This window comes from Electrona antarctica (assembly GCF_951216825.1).
Source record: "Electrona antarctica genome assembly, chromosome: 20".
In the NCBI taxonomy this organism is placed as follows: Eukaryota; Metazoa; Chordata; class Actinopteri; order Myctophiformes; family Myctophidae; genus Electrona; species Electrona antarctica.
The window spans coordinates 2,531,861-2,547,470 of NC_136801.1; the positions used below are offsets into that span (position 1 = coordinate 2,531,861).

At 42.9% G+C, this 15,610-nt stretch overlaps 2 protein-coding genes across 3 annotated transcripts; both read left to right on the forward strand.

Moving 5' to 3' along the window:
* The first annotated feature begins 814 nt into the window (after positions 1 to 814).
* Positions 815 to 7,479, forward strand: LOC306913491 (uncharacterized protein). Its single transcript, XM_079490171.1, has 4 exons — positions 815 to 1,135; positions 1,848 to 1,994; positions 5,255 to 5,518; positions 5,678 to 7,479. Exons 2-4 carry the CDS (start codon positions 1,865 to 1,867, stop codon positions 6,355 to 6,357), a joined length of 1,074 nt encoding a protein of 357 aa, XP_079346297.1. The 5' UTR covers positions 815 to 1,135; positions 1,848 to 1,864; the 3' UTR covers positions 6,358 to 7,479.
* Positions 7,480 to 9,946: 2,467 nt separating this feature from the next.
* On the forward strand, positions 9,947 to 15,323 carry LOC306913489 (uncharacterized protein). 2 transcript variants are annotated; one of them, XM_079490169.1, is made up of 4 exons: positions 9,947 to 10,263; positions 11,092 to 11,229; positions 13,126 to 13,439; positions 13,970 to 15,323. In XM_079490169.1, exons 2-4 carry the CDS (start codon positions 11,100 to 11,102, stop codon positions 14,651 to 14,653), a joined length of 1,128 nt encoding a protein of 375 aa, XP_079346295.1. In that variant the 5' UTR covers positions 9,947 to 10,263; positions 11,092 to 11,099; the 3' UTR covers positions 14,654 to 15,323. The 2 variants fall into 2 exon arrangements, with proteins under 2 accessions (XP_079346295.1, XP_079346294.1); XM_079490168.1 differs by having other exon boundaries at positions 13,126 to 13,431; positions 13,956 to 15,323.
* The last annotated feature ends 287 nt before the right edge of the window (positions 15,324 to 15,610 follow it).

Below are 15,610 nucleotides of genomic sequence, written 5' to 3' on the forward strand. Positions count from 1 at the left end.
CATTTCAAAAAGTATTTATTTAAAGACGGTTACGCCGCGGACAAAGCCAACTCGAGTCGTGACAACTCATGACAACACAAACAATATTTTGGACCAAACAAATAATTACAAAGAAAAACAACAAAAAGTGTTGTAACCTGCCGTTTTTTTCTTCTTTCTAATTATTTGTTCGGCCCAAAAAATGGTGTTTGTTGTCATGATTTGTCACGACTCGAGTTGGCTTTCTCTGTGGCATAAACGTCTTTAAATAAATACTTTCTGAAATGTCTATGAGGAAAATTAACGGAGAATCATTTCCTGGGCCATGGTAGGGGGCGGGACTGCGACGCTCTATAGTCCTGTGGCGCCTCACAGAGGGGAGAAGGTAAAAGAGTCTGGATGAGAGGGGTCTTTTAATATGCCTCTCGCTCTACGCAGAATCTATGGCGCTGTAGGTCCTCACTACATGTTGGTCAATGTTATTTAATTCACCCAAAACATACATTTGTTTGTACAGCTGACACGAAGAACCGTCTTCTGTCCAGCGTCCTATTTGTACGGGCTATATGCACTCCAGGGAAGTGAGGGAACAGCATCCATGTATCCATTTAGATCATGTTAATGTTAATATAAATACAAATACACATAATTTAATTCATTTGTGTTATACTTAATTTGTTTTAATGTGCAAAATAATCGTTTTTGTTTACTTACTTACTTTACTTAATTGTTTACTTACTTTAGAGGTTACTTTTATTCTGAAGAGCTCGGCCACCGGAAGTCTTATCCATGCTCCCTTATCCGTGATAACTAGACACTGGTGAACAACGTGGCTGACGAACAGACAGAGCAGCGACAACGTGATACAGAATGTCTGTGTGATGATGATATACAGTTTGCAGTACAACCCTTTGTGCAACTTGCGTCTGAGATTCTCGTTGCACGAGAGTCTGTAAAGAGTGACAGACTGGCTAGTTGTGAAATCGGGAAGAATTTGCACATTATAGGTTCAAAGAGTTTGTTTTGTAGGCTAGCTATGCTAACGCTAATGCTATAAGATAGCTTCAAGTACTGTCGAGAGACTCTGGACTAGAACAGTTCCCCCACTTTGGATGTGGTAAAGTGTGTTTTCTACTAGAATACGTCATCCGGGAAGGTATGTTTTTGTTTTATTCACTTACAATAATAATGCAAATTACAGTGTTGACCTGAAATAGGTCTCAGACACTCGGCCATCTCTATTGCTCCAATCATCACCCACATAATAAGCCTCTCCATCAAACAGGGAACGGTCCCCCAAGATTTCAAACTGGCCAAAATAACCCCCCTGCACAAGAAAGGGAGCAAATTAGACCCCGGCAACTACCGCTCTATTTCTATTCTTAGCTCAACATATGGAATGTCAGAACAGGTCAGCTCAGCCTCATATATGGAGATCTAAGGGTTTAAGGTCAGAGTTGCTGGCTGGCTCCATATAGATCTAGGTGATGCATGTCTTCCATAACCTAAATGGCCATCTCCATATATGAATGGTGACTTGATTGTTGTAAGCAAAGAATGTGCGAGCGCTGTGTGCATCACTGTAAACGGTCCGGTATGGTGCCGCAGTCGCAGATCAGTTCCGCCCTTTCGCTGCGGTAATTTTTTTTTTTTATCATTAATAAAGGATTTTTGACATTTGTGAATTGATTAATTATCGTCCATGACTATCACAATCGGCATCGCGATTAATTGAATAATCACTTTTATTTTGCACCACTAGTGCCCACTGTTTGTACAACGGCAGTCTGTGGTACAACGCAGGGAGCGAACACAGCACACGTTGTTAACTTCAACGTCAACGTCCTTATTCTGTTCCTTCATTCCAGAGACTCCAGACCGGTCTATGGAGTCCAGCCTGCAGGTGAAGATGAGTTCTCCAGAAGCAGCCGGAACCATTTCTCCAGAGCCTCCAGCAGCAGGACGGGGGAAGAGACAGAGACGACTACCCCAGCACTTCCACGACTTTGACTTCGGTGAGTGGGTTTTAACTAGGGTGGGTTTTAACTAGGGGACGCTGGGAAACAATCCAGCGGTGGCAGCGGTGGCCGAACGGATGGCAGCGGTGGCCGAACGGATTGCGGAGCGGTCTTGATACCGGAAGGTCGCCAGTTCGAATCAGCGGTCCGACACGTTAAAATTACCACCGCTGAAGTGCCCTTGAACAAGGCATTGAACCACTACGATGAAATGTTCTATGAGCAGGGCCTGGCTGGAAACAAGTTCTCGAGCTTAGCCCAGATACCCTGGGTAAAAATAGTAATCATTTCATTTCATTTCATCCACTAAAAAAAGTTTACTTTACATAGCTAGCTTACATTGCGATCGTTTTAATTTATATGATATATGATCCAAAAAGCGTTCATATTTTGCGGGAGAGACGGATGAGGAGCAGAAATGAAGCGCCAGTATATCGATCCGTTCAACACCACGGAGAGTGCCCTGGATTAGGAGAGACGAGTCATTATTTCCGCCGCGCTAACGGCCAAGTCAATGGTAAGCTAACAATTGCCTAGAGTGTAGCATACGGTAGCCGAAAGGCGAACTGACATAAAAAAAAGGAAAAAATTCAGAATATTCTTATCTCGCCCCGTATCATTGAGGATGAACTAACACCAGGGCTCCACCGGGCACGTCAGCGTCGCGTCTCCGTCACCGTCAGGGAATGTTCCCTTTTTAATCAATGAAGGGTGGCTCCACTGCCCGTGTTGCGTTGACGGAGACGCGACGCGTGCATTAAAATTGAACCGGTGCGTTTTTTGACGCACGCGACAGAGACGCAACTCGCCCGGTGGAGCCCTGGCGTAAGACGCGTGAGGACGTCGGATGTACGCGTCGATTGGGACCCCTAGGACGTGTGGCGACGTCCTATGTACGGAATCGGTTAATGTGCGAGTTAAATTTTAACGAGGTTGAACCGGTGATGCTTATTGCTTTCACTCCCCGCCTCAACCATGAAGCACGGGCGTTAATAAAATATTACTTTACTTCTCGCTCGCTCCTTCTCTCTGCCTGCCTGACTGAGTGCCTGTCTGTCTGAACCGGTCTGCACATGTGAGTCCAACAGCGGCGGCGCGCTCACTGATCAACCCCGGAAAAAACGAAACAAATATTTCAGCATCAGCTGTACACTTAAGTTTCCCTGCAGCGCTCACTCAGCACGCATTTTACAATGGGATGATGTTGCTGAATACACGGAGACAGCAGACACAGAACTATGGGGGACTGCGCCTCGCCCCTGACCCCAAACACGGTAAACTTGTTGTTGATTGATTCAACATAGAGTGCCACCAAAAAATAGCTTCCAATGGCTTGTTATTTTGCGTCGAGTAGCGCTGTGTGCAGGCCGACTCGGCCAGCAAAATACATCTCCCACGTGAAACCTGGTATATTCTTCGTCGTACGATGTGGTGTTGCATGCTGCAAATAGCAGATTTACAAGCTCACAACGCGTCATGTCCACCACACATTGTGAGCTTGTAGATTTTCAGCTATTTTCAGCACATGGAAATATGCAGGCTGAGACGTTCAGAAACTTTTCCCTTCACAATAAAAGCACATCAGCTTTCACATGTTGGGGCTTCATTCCATATAAAGAAAAGACAGGGGCAAAGTTGGCAAGGATTTTGAATTCGGTGGCATTTCACATTGCAAAAGGGTGCAGGAAGAGTGGGCACGTAAACATTGTGGGCACCTCAGTGTTAAATATCCTTATTGGCCATGTTGAGGTTGAACATGCCCATGCAGAAGGTAAGGGGTGTGTCTCATTTCTGTTTCATATAGCCAAATGACGATATGGAAAAATGCACTATAAGTTAATTATAATAATTTCCTATAGAATTTAATGTTTATTTAATGCCATCATGCCGTGTGTGTGTGTGTGTGTGTGTGTGTGTGTGTGTGTGTGTGTGTGTGTGTGTGTGTGTGTGTGTGTGTGTGTGTGTGTGTGTGTGTGTGTGTGTGTGTGTGTGTGTGTGTGTGTGTGTGTGTGTGTGTGTCCTTCTATCCATGTGTGTTGCACTGTAGTATTATTCATGTCTGTTACGATGGTGGTTGCGTCCATGGGAGCCGCCATGTTCTGACAAACTACAGAACCCCTCTCCTCTCCTCCCCTCCCCTGAAACGGGAGCGGAGGAGGGAGAAACAGGAGGGGAGGGGGGAGGCAAGCTGATCCTGGGTCTTCATGCAGTGTGAAGTGTGATTCAGGCTGGAATTTTTTGATCGTACAGAGCATGGGCGCCGCCATTATAGCCTGGCTAATAAGCCAGACCGAATAAAAATTGCCTGCCGGCGGATTACGGTCTGGAGAGGCTCGATTGTACGCCCATTTCCTACACCAGAGAACTGGTGTGGCCAATCGGGACACGGTATGCAATACGGGCGGGCTTTGGTACAGTGACGTTCAATGCTTGAGACCTTTGACTGACAGTAGCTCTAACCAATTGCGTCAAAGAGAAAATGTTTGAACCCGCCCCCCGGGAAACAAGATCCATACACAGCATCTCCAGACTCAAATACCACACGACGCCATTAGGGATACTCTAAACACAAAGCGCCCCTCCCGCCCTGTTTCAGGAGGGGAGGGGGAGAGGCTTTTCATTTTATTTATTTTTATCACGTGACCGGGGTGTTGTGGCATGGATCGGGGCTGCTTGATCTATTGTCCGGGTGGGTAGAAAGGTGATTCAAGTAATCAATAAAAATGCTCGAAACGTTTCACGTGTCCCGCACCGGACCGAGGGCTAATTAAGAACGTAAATGTACGGTTCCCGCATTTGATGTGTTAAGTGTAGTATAACCTTACATTTTCCGGAAGTGCATTATGTGTCTATGGGACCGGGAGACTACCGGCGATAGCAGGCGATGGTCGAAAAGTGGGCAGAACAACGTTGCCCGAATAGATACAAATGATTCATCTTTGTGGGCGATTAGACGATGTGTCGGCCGATGCTCGTCCGCTGTTAAAACATACTGCGAGTCCCATAGACACTCCAAAGGAAAGCACAGCTCTTTGATAGTGCTATACAGATACCAGTATGTCTGTATATTATAACATTTGTAATCATGGATGCAGATTATTATTTTCTTTATTGAGTCTCCCAGAGGTCGTTTTATGTGTTTCATGTGATCTCAGTGCACAAGTGAAGTACGCACATGGGAGCTCTGCCTCATGAACACTGTTGGAAATATGTATTTTGTTTAAATCGTACTAATTAACTTGTTTTTACGTTTCCAGAACCAGGGATTAATGAAGAACAAGAAGAGCTACTTCAAAGACCAGAGGAGCCTGATGGGTCAATGTTGACAATACTAGCAGTGGAAAGTGAAGATGAGAATGAAGACATTTCTTCGCACGTTGTACTTCAACTTGAATCTGACACTGAAGACAGTGATTATCGGGAGGAGTCCAGTGAATCTCACACTGAAGACCGTGATTATCGGCAGGAGTCTAGTGAACCTGACACCGAAGACAGTGATTATCGGGAGGAGTCCGGTGGAGGTCAGTCAGTGTTAAACACAGGGACACAAACTAAGTATTAACCCGGGAAGCCTTAGTGCTCCCAAACAAGGAATTTGTTTGATGATGGAAGCTTTTCAAGTTGTACCTGTACTCATTATTTTTAACCTGCCTATTCACCTCTCTCTCTCTCTCTCTCAGGTGTGAGGTCCCGGTCCTGGTCTTCAGAGACCCACACCTGGCACATCTGTACACATTGTGAAAAGGGTTTCATTACTGCAATTGGCCTTAAGACACACCTGTGTGTCACACATGTAGGAGAAAGACGTTTCCAATGTAATCATTGTGAAAAGAGTTACAGACATAAAGGTGACCTAAAGCGACACCAGCATATCCACACAGGAGAAAAACCTTTCCAATGTAAACATTGCAACATGAGATTCCACCGGTCAGGTTTTCTGAAGAAGCACCAGATTATTCACAGTTACAGAGAAAAAGCTTTCCAGTGTGAACATTGTGGCAAGAGTTTCACTACGTTAAGACTACTGAAGTCACACCAGGTTTCCCATACAGGAGAAAAACCTTTCCAGTGTAAACAATGTGACAAGAGTTTTAGTACATCAGGTTATCTGAAGTTCCACCAGCGTTACCACGCTGGAGAAAGACCATTCCACTGTGCACATTGTGACAAACGTTTCATTCACAACAAGGAGCTGAAGACACACCAGCGTATCCACACTGGAGAAAAACCTTTCCAGTGTAAACTTTGTGACAAGAGTTTCTGTCAGTTAACTTCTCTAAAATACCACCAGCGTTGCCACACTGGAGACAAAAGTCAGGTAACTTCCCCGAAAACCAAAGGGAAAAAAGTAAATAAATAGATAACGTAACTTTAAACTAGAAAAGCAGTTCAATCAGAAACTGCGTGGGCTCGCTGAAAACCCACAACGTATGTGATACATTGTGTACAGTAGAAAATGTATTAAAGCTGAAGAAAAAGATTTATAAAAAATTGAAAAATAGTATAAAAATGTGCAAAACAAAGTACAAGCATAAAGCTGAACATGTTTGATCTAACATTCTAGCATAGTATGTGGAAGTACTAGCTAGGATGCTAAAATAAAATGTTAGCATCCTAAAATGCTAGCATCCCCTGGCATCCCCAGCCAGGGCCCCCTGGGGGCCACATGCGGCCCCTGGTGTTCTATTAGGAATGGCAGGCCCCTGAACAGTGTTTGTGTCAAGTTGGGTGTGGCAGGTGTGGGGGGGGAACGAAATGTTTTGTTCTTTAAAATGTTAAAAACTAAAAAAAAAATATATATATAAAAATAAAAATAAAGTTGGGTGTGGCTCAGAGCGACGGTGCGACTCTGGCAGCCAGGGGACCCTGGGGGCCACATGGGTCAAGGGTCAAGGCCAACAACAAGACTTTGCCAATCGCGGAGCGTTTGAATAATGAGCACTGGCCGTTGGCTGGACAAAGACCTTTATAGAGACAAAGACATCACTATCGACTCAACATCAAAAGATCTGTCATTTGATCACTTCTACCATGGCAACAGAATTGATGAAGTCACCCAATGTATCAGATGATCTAGATGTCTATGTAAAATCTTTGTCTTTCTTTCTACTTTTCTATCACTTTGAGGAGTGTAATAATTAGCCCAATATCCAATTAATAATTATAACTCCTGCATTAAAACATGGCTGTGTTTAAACTAAGAGAAATATTGAATATCCACTTGCAGTTATTTCATCCTGTCAAGTACTTAATAAATTATTTCGGATTAGAAATATGTAACGCTCTTGTCTTGATTTATACATTTCTCTAAATGGAATTATGTTGACTGCTTAAAATGGGTCTTAATGCTTCCAACTCGAGTAGAATTATTAATGTTTTGTACAAGTGTCCATGACAAAGAAAATATATGATGTGGAGACAATAAAGACTATTATTATCATTATTATTGAAGGTGGTAACAGTCCATTTGCTCAGTACAATATTTCGGGGGCATATTTAGAATGTGTGCAGGCTTGACTATGTTGAATCTAGTTTGCAATTAATGAGGATTTAGTTGACACAATGAAATAAAATGGCGATAGTATCCAGTGTGGGGTAGATGGCCTGTCACAGCCAGTTTTGGGAGAGCAGCAGCTTTGTTGTTGCGAGGAAAGCGGTAAAATGTGACTTTCGTGGTTGTTTTCGTCTCAGATTTAGTCCGCCGGAGCGTCACAGTATAACTCTATGGGGACACAAAAGCGACACAAAAGTAGGACCTGGAAGTATCTCTGGGGCTCACGTCACGGCTAAAATACTGAATAGGAAAAACATCGGCAGCAGTTCAGTGGAATAACTTGCCTTCCAGCCTCAAGTTGATCAGATGGTTGGCTGATAACATGACCTAATTTTTAAATCCATGTACTGACCGGAAACAAGCCTAACGACTTTCCTGTGTATGTATCCTTTTGAATTAATGTTCAATAAAGTTTTCAATCAATCAATCAATCAATACTGCAGGACTGCCACTTTCAATGCAAAAACGTTTTAATTTAAGTTTCTCCCACAGAGTCAAGAAGTGATAAACCGCTAACCATTTCCCGCAAATTAGATTAGATTCAATGTATTGTCACTAAACATAGTAGGCCTATACAAATACTTTGACAATGAAATACAGTAATGCAGTAAATGAGAGTTTCAGCAGGAAACAGCAACAGGAAAGAAGCTGTTCCTGAGAGCCAATAGTCCTGTGGCGAAAAGAGTGTGGTTTGGATGAGAGGGGTCTTTTAATATGCCTCTCGCCCTATGCAGACATCTCTGGCGCTGTAGGTCCTCACTGACTAGGTCAATGTTATTTAATTCACCCAAAACATACGTTTTTGTATGTTTGTATGCTGTTTGTACAGTATCCCCTCTCGGGACCCCCCCCCGGTTGAGCTCTTTTCATCGTTCACCCGTAGGGTCCCTTGCCATCGGTCCCAAGCTATGGGTTTCTTTTGAAACATATCACGAGTTCTCAAACAGCGCAGCACGGATGTTTCCGACGGCAAGGCCGTCTGTATACCATATAGCTTGGCACCGATGGCAAGGGACCCTACGGGTGAACGATGAAAAGAGCTCAACCGGGGGTCCCGAGAGGGGCTATTTGTACAGCTGACACGAAGAATCGTCTTCTGTCCAGCGTCCTATTTGTAAGGGCTTTAGCCTATGCACTCCAGGGAACAGTATCCATTTAGTGGATATACCTGGGTCTGAATTCGTCCAAAATCAACAAGATCGTGCACTTGGTGACAAGTTTTTGATTTTTGGTATGATGGTAGGTATGGTTATAAGGTTTTCAAAAACCATCGCAAACGAGTTGGGAGCGCCCCCTAGTGGCCTGTTTGCAATGAATCTAATATTAAATGGGTCAGTATATGGCTAAAAATCTAAATAATTGATACAAGAGATTCTATTAGTATTGGGTGTGCTAAATAACATACTAAAAAATTAGGAAAAAATAACTTCTGGAAGGGCATAATTTTCAAGATGGCGTCCACGATGGCTGCCAGGAGCTTAAAATGCCTATAAACTGGGATTTAATACATACAAAATCATAACAATTATACTCTTGGTGACAAGTTTTTCATTTTTGGCATGATGTTAGGTATGGGTATAAGGTTTTCAAAAACCATCGCAAACAAGTCGGGCTCGCCCCCTAGTGGTCTGTTTGCAATGAATCCAATGCTGGCCTGTTTAACATTGGATTCATTGCAAACAGACCACTAGGGGGCGAGCCCAACTCGTTTGCGATGGTTTTTGAAAACCTAACACCATGCCAAAAATCTAAAACTTTTCACCAAGTGCATAATTGTTATGATTTTGTATGTATTAAATCCCAGTTTATAGGCATTTTAAGCTTACTGAGGCCACCGTGGACGCCATCTTGAAAATGATGCCTTTCCAGAAGTTATTTTCACCCAAAATGTTTATATGTTATTTAGCATACCCAATACTAATAGAATCCATTGGAAAATCTATTTTATCAATTATTATTTATTTTTTTTACATATTAAATCCAAGCTTTATAAGAATTTTGCAGCTATTGTGGACGCAATCTTGAAAATTATGCCTTTCCAGAACTCGTTTGCGATGGTTTTTGAAAACCTTATAACCATACCTACCACCATACCAAAAATCAAAAACTTGTCACCAAGTGCACGATTTTAACGAATTCAGACCCAGCTAATAGTAGTGCATAGAAAAGCGCCATAAAAATGCAATTCATTATGTAGCCTATTATTATTATTATTATTAGAGAATTTGTTAATATAAATACAAATTGTTATATATTTTCGTTTAAATACTTAATATTTGTTTTAATGTGCAAAATAATCGTTTTTGTTTACTTACTTTAGAGATTGCTTTTATTCTGAAGAGCTCGGCCACCGGAAGTCTTATCCATGCTCCCTTATCCGTGATAACTAGACACTGGTGAACAACGTGGCTGACGAACAAACAGAGCAGCGACAACGTGATACAGAATGTCTGTGTGATATGTAGTGTACAACCCTTTGTGCAACTTGTGTCTGAGATTCTCGTTGCACGAGAGTCTGTAAAGAGTGACAGACTGGCTAGTTGTGAAATCGGGAAGAATTTGCACATTATAGGTTCAAAGACGTTTTGTTTTGTAGGCTAACGCTAATGCTAAGATAGCTTCAAGTACAGTCGAGAGACTCTGGACTAGAACAGTTCCACCACTTTGGATGTGTTAAAGTGCGTTTTCTACCAGAATACGTCATCCGGGAAGGTATGTTTTTGTTTTATTCACTTGTAGTAATAATGCAAATTACAGTGTTGACATGAAAGAGGTCTCAGACACTCGGCCATCTCTATTGCTCCAATCATCACCCACATAATAAACCTCTCCATCAAACAGGGACAGGTCCCCCAAGATTTCAAACTGGCCAAAAATAACCCCCGTGCACAAGAAAGGGAGCAAATTAGACCCCGGCAACTACCGCTCTATTTCTATTCTTAGCTCCATCTAGAAAATGACGGAAAAAAGTCTATGAACAGGTTGAAAAGTATCTTGTAGCCTACAGTGTGTCTTGAGTGTACAGGGTTTGATAAGGTCAGATCAACATATGGAATGTCAGAACAGGAAGGACGTGTGGGGAAGGATCAACATATGGAATGTCAGAGCAGGTCAGCTCAGCTTCATATATGGAGATCTAAGGGTTTAAGGTCAGAATTGCTGGCCGGCTCCATATATGCCGATCTACGTGGTACATGTCTTCCATAACCTAAATGGCCATCTCCATATATGAATGGGGTGACTTGTTTTGTTTTGGTTGTTGTAAGCGAAAGAGTGACGGCACTGCAGTCACAGATCAGTTCCGCCCTTTCGCTGCGGTAAAAAAACACATCATTAATACATTTTTTTTGACATTTGTGAATTGATTGACTATCACGATCGGCATCGCGATTAATTGAATAATCACTTTTATTTTGCACCACTAGTGCCCACTGTTTGTGCAACGGCAGTCTTTGGTACAACGCAGGGAGCGAACACAGCAGACGTTGTAAACTTCAATGTCAACGTCCTTATTCTGTTCCTTCATTCTATTGACTCCAGACCGGTCTATGGAGTCCAGCCTGCAGGTGAAGATGAGTTCTCCAGAAGCAGCCGGAACCATTTCTCCAGAGCCCCCAGCAGCAGGACGGGGGAAGAGACAGAGACGACTACCCCAGCACTTCCACGACTTTGACTTCGGTGAGTGGGTTTTAACTAGGGGACACTGGATCCCCTCATGGGGGGACAGAGTGGCTTTCCAATGCACCGCCATTCCGACTATACGTAACTTCCGCCTGCAGTTATGGACACGGTTAGTAATGTGGCGAGTCGGAATGGCGATTAGACATGCAAAAGTGTAGCTTTTCGGCAAAAAACGCCGTTTTCATTCCAAATATGTGTGATTTAACGGAATTTGCAATTCCGTTAAATGTTTTTTGTTCGTTGATTGATTCAACATAGAGTGCCACCGAAAAATAGCTTCCCATAGCTTGTTATTTTGCGTCGAGTAGCGCTGTGTGCAGGCCGACTCGGCCAACAAAATACATCTCCCACGTGAAACCTGGTATATTCTTCGTCGTACGATGTGGTGTTGCATGCTGAAAATAGCAGATTTACAAGCTCACAACGCGTCGCGTCCACCACACATTGTGAGCTTGTAGATCAGCTATTTTCAGCACATGGAAATATGCAGGCTGAAACCTTTCCCTTCACATTAAAAGCACATCAGCTTACACATGTTGGGGCTTCATTCCATATAGAGCAAAGACGGGCAAAGTTGGCAAGGATTATGAATTCGGTGGCATTTCACATTGCAAAAGGGTGCAGGAAGAGTGGGCACGTAAACATTGTGGGCACCTCAGTGTTAAATATCCTTATTGGCCATGTTGAGGTTGAACATGCCCATGCAGAAGGTAAGGGGTGTGTCTCATTTCTGTTTCATATAGCCAAATGATAATAACGATATGGAAAAATGCACTATAGGTTAATTATAATAATTTCCTATAGAATGTAATGTTTATTTAATGCCATCATGCCCAGGGGGTGGGTGTGTGTGTGTGTGTGTGTGTGTGTGTGTGTGTGTGTGTGTGTGTGTGTGTGTGTGTGTGTGTGTGTGTGTGTGTGTGTGTGTGTGTGTGTGTGTGTGTGTGTGTGTGTGTGTGTGTGTGTGTGTGTGTGTGTGTGTGTGTGTGTGTGTTAGTGTTATTCATGGCTGTTACGATGGTGGTTGCGTCCATGGGAGCCGCCATGTTCCGACACACTACAGACCCCCTCTCCTCCCCTCCCCTGAAACAGGAGGGGAGGGGGAGGCAAGCTGATCCTGGGTCTTCATGCAGTGTGAAGTGTGATTCAGGCTGACTGGAGTTTTACGATCGTACAGAGCATGGGCGCCGCCATTAGGGATACTCTAAACACAAAGCGCCCCTCCCGCCCTGTTTCAGGAGGGGAGGGGGAGAGGCTTTTTCTTTTCTTTTTTTTTTTATCACGTGACCGGGGTGTTGTGGCATAGATCGGGGCAGCTTGATCTATTGTCCGGGTGGGTAGAAACCCACCGGACCGAGGGCTAATTAAGAACGTAAATGTACGGTTCCCGCATTCGATGTGTTAAGTGTAGTATAACCTTACAGTACGTTTTAACAGCGGGCGACAGCCAGACAAGTTTTCCGGAAGTGCATTATTTGTCTATGGGACCGGGAGACTACCGGCGGTAGCAGGCAACAGGCAATGGTCGAAAAGTGGGCAGAACAACGTTGCGCGAATAGATACAAATAATTCATCTTTTTGGGCGATTAGACAATGTGTCGGCCGATGCTCGTCCGCTGTTAAAACATACTGTGTGTCCCATAGACACTCCAAAGGAAAGCACAGCTCTTTGATAGTGCTATACAGATACCAGTATGTCTGTATATTATTACAATTGTAATCATGGATGCAGATTATTATTTCTTTATTGAGTCTCCCAGAGGTCGTTTTATGTGTTTCATGTGATCTCAGTGCACAAGTGAAGTACGCACATGGGAGCTCTGCCTCATGAACACTGTTGGAAATATGTATTTTGCTTAAATCGTACTAATTAACTTGTTTTTACGTTTCCAGAACCAGGGATTAATGAAGAACAGGAGGAGCTACTTCAAAGACCAGAGGAGCCTGATGGGTCAATGTTGACAATACTAGCAGTGAAAAGTGAAGATGAGAATGAAGATATTTCTTCGCACGTTGTAGTTCAACATGAATCTGACGCTGAAGACAGTGATTATCGGGAGGAGTCCAGTGAATCTCACACTGAAGACCGTGATTATCGGCAGGAGTCTAGTGACTCTGACACTGAAGACGGTGATTATCGGCAGGAGTCCAGTGAACCTGACACCGAAGACAGTGATTATCGGGAGGAGTCCGGTGGAGGTCAGTCAGTGTTAAACACAGGGACACAAACTACATTTGTGGGGAAAACAGAGTTGGTACAGTTACTAAATACAAAAGCAAAATTTGAAAAACGCATTGACCGGGAAGCCTTAAGGCTCATACATAGTCTGGATTTTCGGTGGTGAGGTGACCACCGAACTACAACATGACGTCACGAGCCACGGTGAAGAGCAAACCACCGCCACCGCTCCAGCCCTTCTCTCTGTTTTTACTCACCACCGCTCAACGTTATTTCAGCTCCGGTGGTCAGCTCACCACCGAAAATCCAGACTATGAATAGGCCTTGAGTGCTCCCAAACAAGGAGTTTGTTTGATGATTGAAGCTTTTCAAGTTGTACCTGTACTCATTATTTTAAACCTGCCTATTCACCTCTCTCTCTCTCTCTCTCTCTCTCTCTCTCTCTCTCTCTCTCTCTCTCTCTCTCTCTCTCTCTCTCTCTCTCTCTCTCTCTCTCTCTCTCTCTCTCTCTCTCTCTCTCTCTCTCTCTCTCTCTCTCTCTCAGGTGTGAGGTCCCAGTCCCGGTCTTCAGAGACCCACACCTGGCACATCTGTAAACATTGTGAAAAGGGTTTCATTACTGAAATTGGCCTTAAGACACACCTGTGTGTCACACATGTAGGAGAAAGACGTTTCCAATGTAATCATTGTGAAAAGCGTTTCAAACATCAATTTGACCTAAAGAGACACCAGCATATCCACACTGGAGTAAAACCATTCCAATGTAAACGTTGCAACATGAGATTCACCCGGGCAAGTTCTCTAAAGAAGCACCAGATTATTCACAGTTACAGAGAAAAAGCTTTCCAGTGTGAACATTGTGGCAAGAGTTTCACTACTTTAAGACTACTGAAGCAACACCAGGTTTCCCACACAGGAGAAAAACCTTTCCAGTGTAAACAATGTGACAAGAGTTTTAGTACATCAGGTTATCTGAAGTTCCACCAGCGTTACCACACTGGAGAAAGACCATTCCACTGTACACATTGTGACAAACGTTTCATTCACGAAAGGGAGCTGAAGACACACCAGCGTATCCACACTGGAGAAGAACCTTTCAAGTGTAAACTTTGTGACAAGAGTTTCTGTCAGTTAACTTCTCTAAAATACCACCAGCGTTGCCACACTGGAGACAAACCTTTGAAAAAGAGTTTCAGTCAGGTAACTTCCCGGAAAGCCAAAGGGAAAAAAGTAAATAAATAGATAACGTAACTTTAAACTTGTAAAGCAGTTCCTGCAGAAACTGTGTGGGCTCGCTGAAAACCCACAATGTATGTGATGTACAGTAGAAAATGTATTAAAGCTGAAAAAAAAGATTTATACAAAATTAAAAGAAGTGAAAAAGAGTAAAAAAAGAAAAGTACATGCATAAATAACTGCATAAAGCGGAACATGTTGATGTTTGATCTAACATTCTAGCATAAAGTATTTGGAAGTACTAGCTAGGATGCTAAAATAAAATTGGCGGAATAAAGTACGGTCGGTAAGTAAAGTTATAACTGTGTCTACTAATGATTTATAATGCTTAACAAACCTTGTATTAATGATGAATTAAGTATTCACTAAAGGAAAACAAATGCTAAATAGTGTATAGTTGAAACATATAACTGTGTTTGTGAGTGAAGTTTAAAGACAATTACACAAACCAGAAGTAGGGAGCCAAAATTGGAAGTGGTATTATTTCATGAAATTGAAGGCCGGTTGGTTGGTTGGTAGTTGGAGTTGGTTATTATTTTGCATGCTAGCATGCATGTTAGCATAGACGGTCATTTAAATAATCTTATCAGTGATGAAAGCATTACTCCTGCATTAAAACATGGCTGTGTTTAAACTAAGAGAAATATTGAATGTCCACTTGCAGTTGTTTCATCCTGTCAAGTACTTAATAAATGATTTCGGATTAGAAATATGTAACTCTCTTGTCTTTATTTATGCATTTATCTGAATGGAATCATGTTGACACTGCTTAACTCATTTACCGCCAACATCACCATCTTGTGTACTGAATTGTGTCCTTGAGTATTCAGTATTTAAGTTCGACGTCATTTTGTAGTGCTACGTTACGTCCGGGTCCAAGTGGCACCAGCTCCCGTCCGCATCTCATTTTAAATAGAATATCTAAACGCGTGAATCTTTTTACAATGACGTTATTTTTCAGAA

Excerpts from the sequence above, each read along its gene's own strand:
- LOC306913491 (XM_079490171.1), top strand. The coding sequence starts at position 1,865 with ATGGAGTCCAGCCTGCAGGTGAAGATGAGTTCTCCAGAAGCAGCCGGA. Across the intron at positions 1,995-5,254 it reads CTTCCACGACTTTGACTTCG|AACCAGGGATTAATGAAGAA; the intron begins GTGAGTGGGTTT and ends TTACGTTTCCAG. Across the intron at positions 5,519-5,677 it reads TCGGGAGGAGTCCGGTGGAG|GTGTGAGGTCCCGGTCCTGG; the intron begins GTCAGTCAGTGT and ends TCTCTCTCTCAG.
- LOC306913489 (XM_079490168.1), top strand. The coding sequence starts at position 11,100 with ATGGAGTCCAGCCTGCAGGTGAAGATGAGTTCTCCAGAAGCAGCCGGA. Across the intron at positions 11,230-13,125 it reads CTTCCACGACTTTGACTTCG|AACCAGGGATTAATGAAGAA; the intron begins GTGAGTGGGTTT and ends TTACGTTTCCAG. Across the intron at positions 13,432-13,955 it reads TCGGGAGGAGTCCGGTGGAG|GTGTGAGGTCCCAGTCCCGG; the intron begins GTCAGTCAGTGT and ends TCTCTCTCTCAG.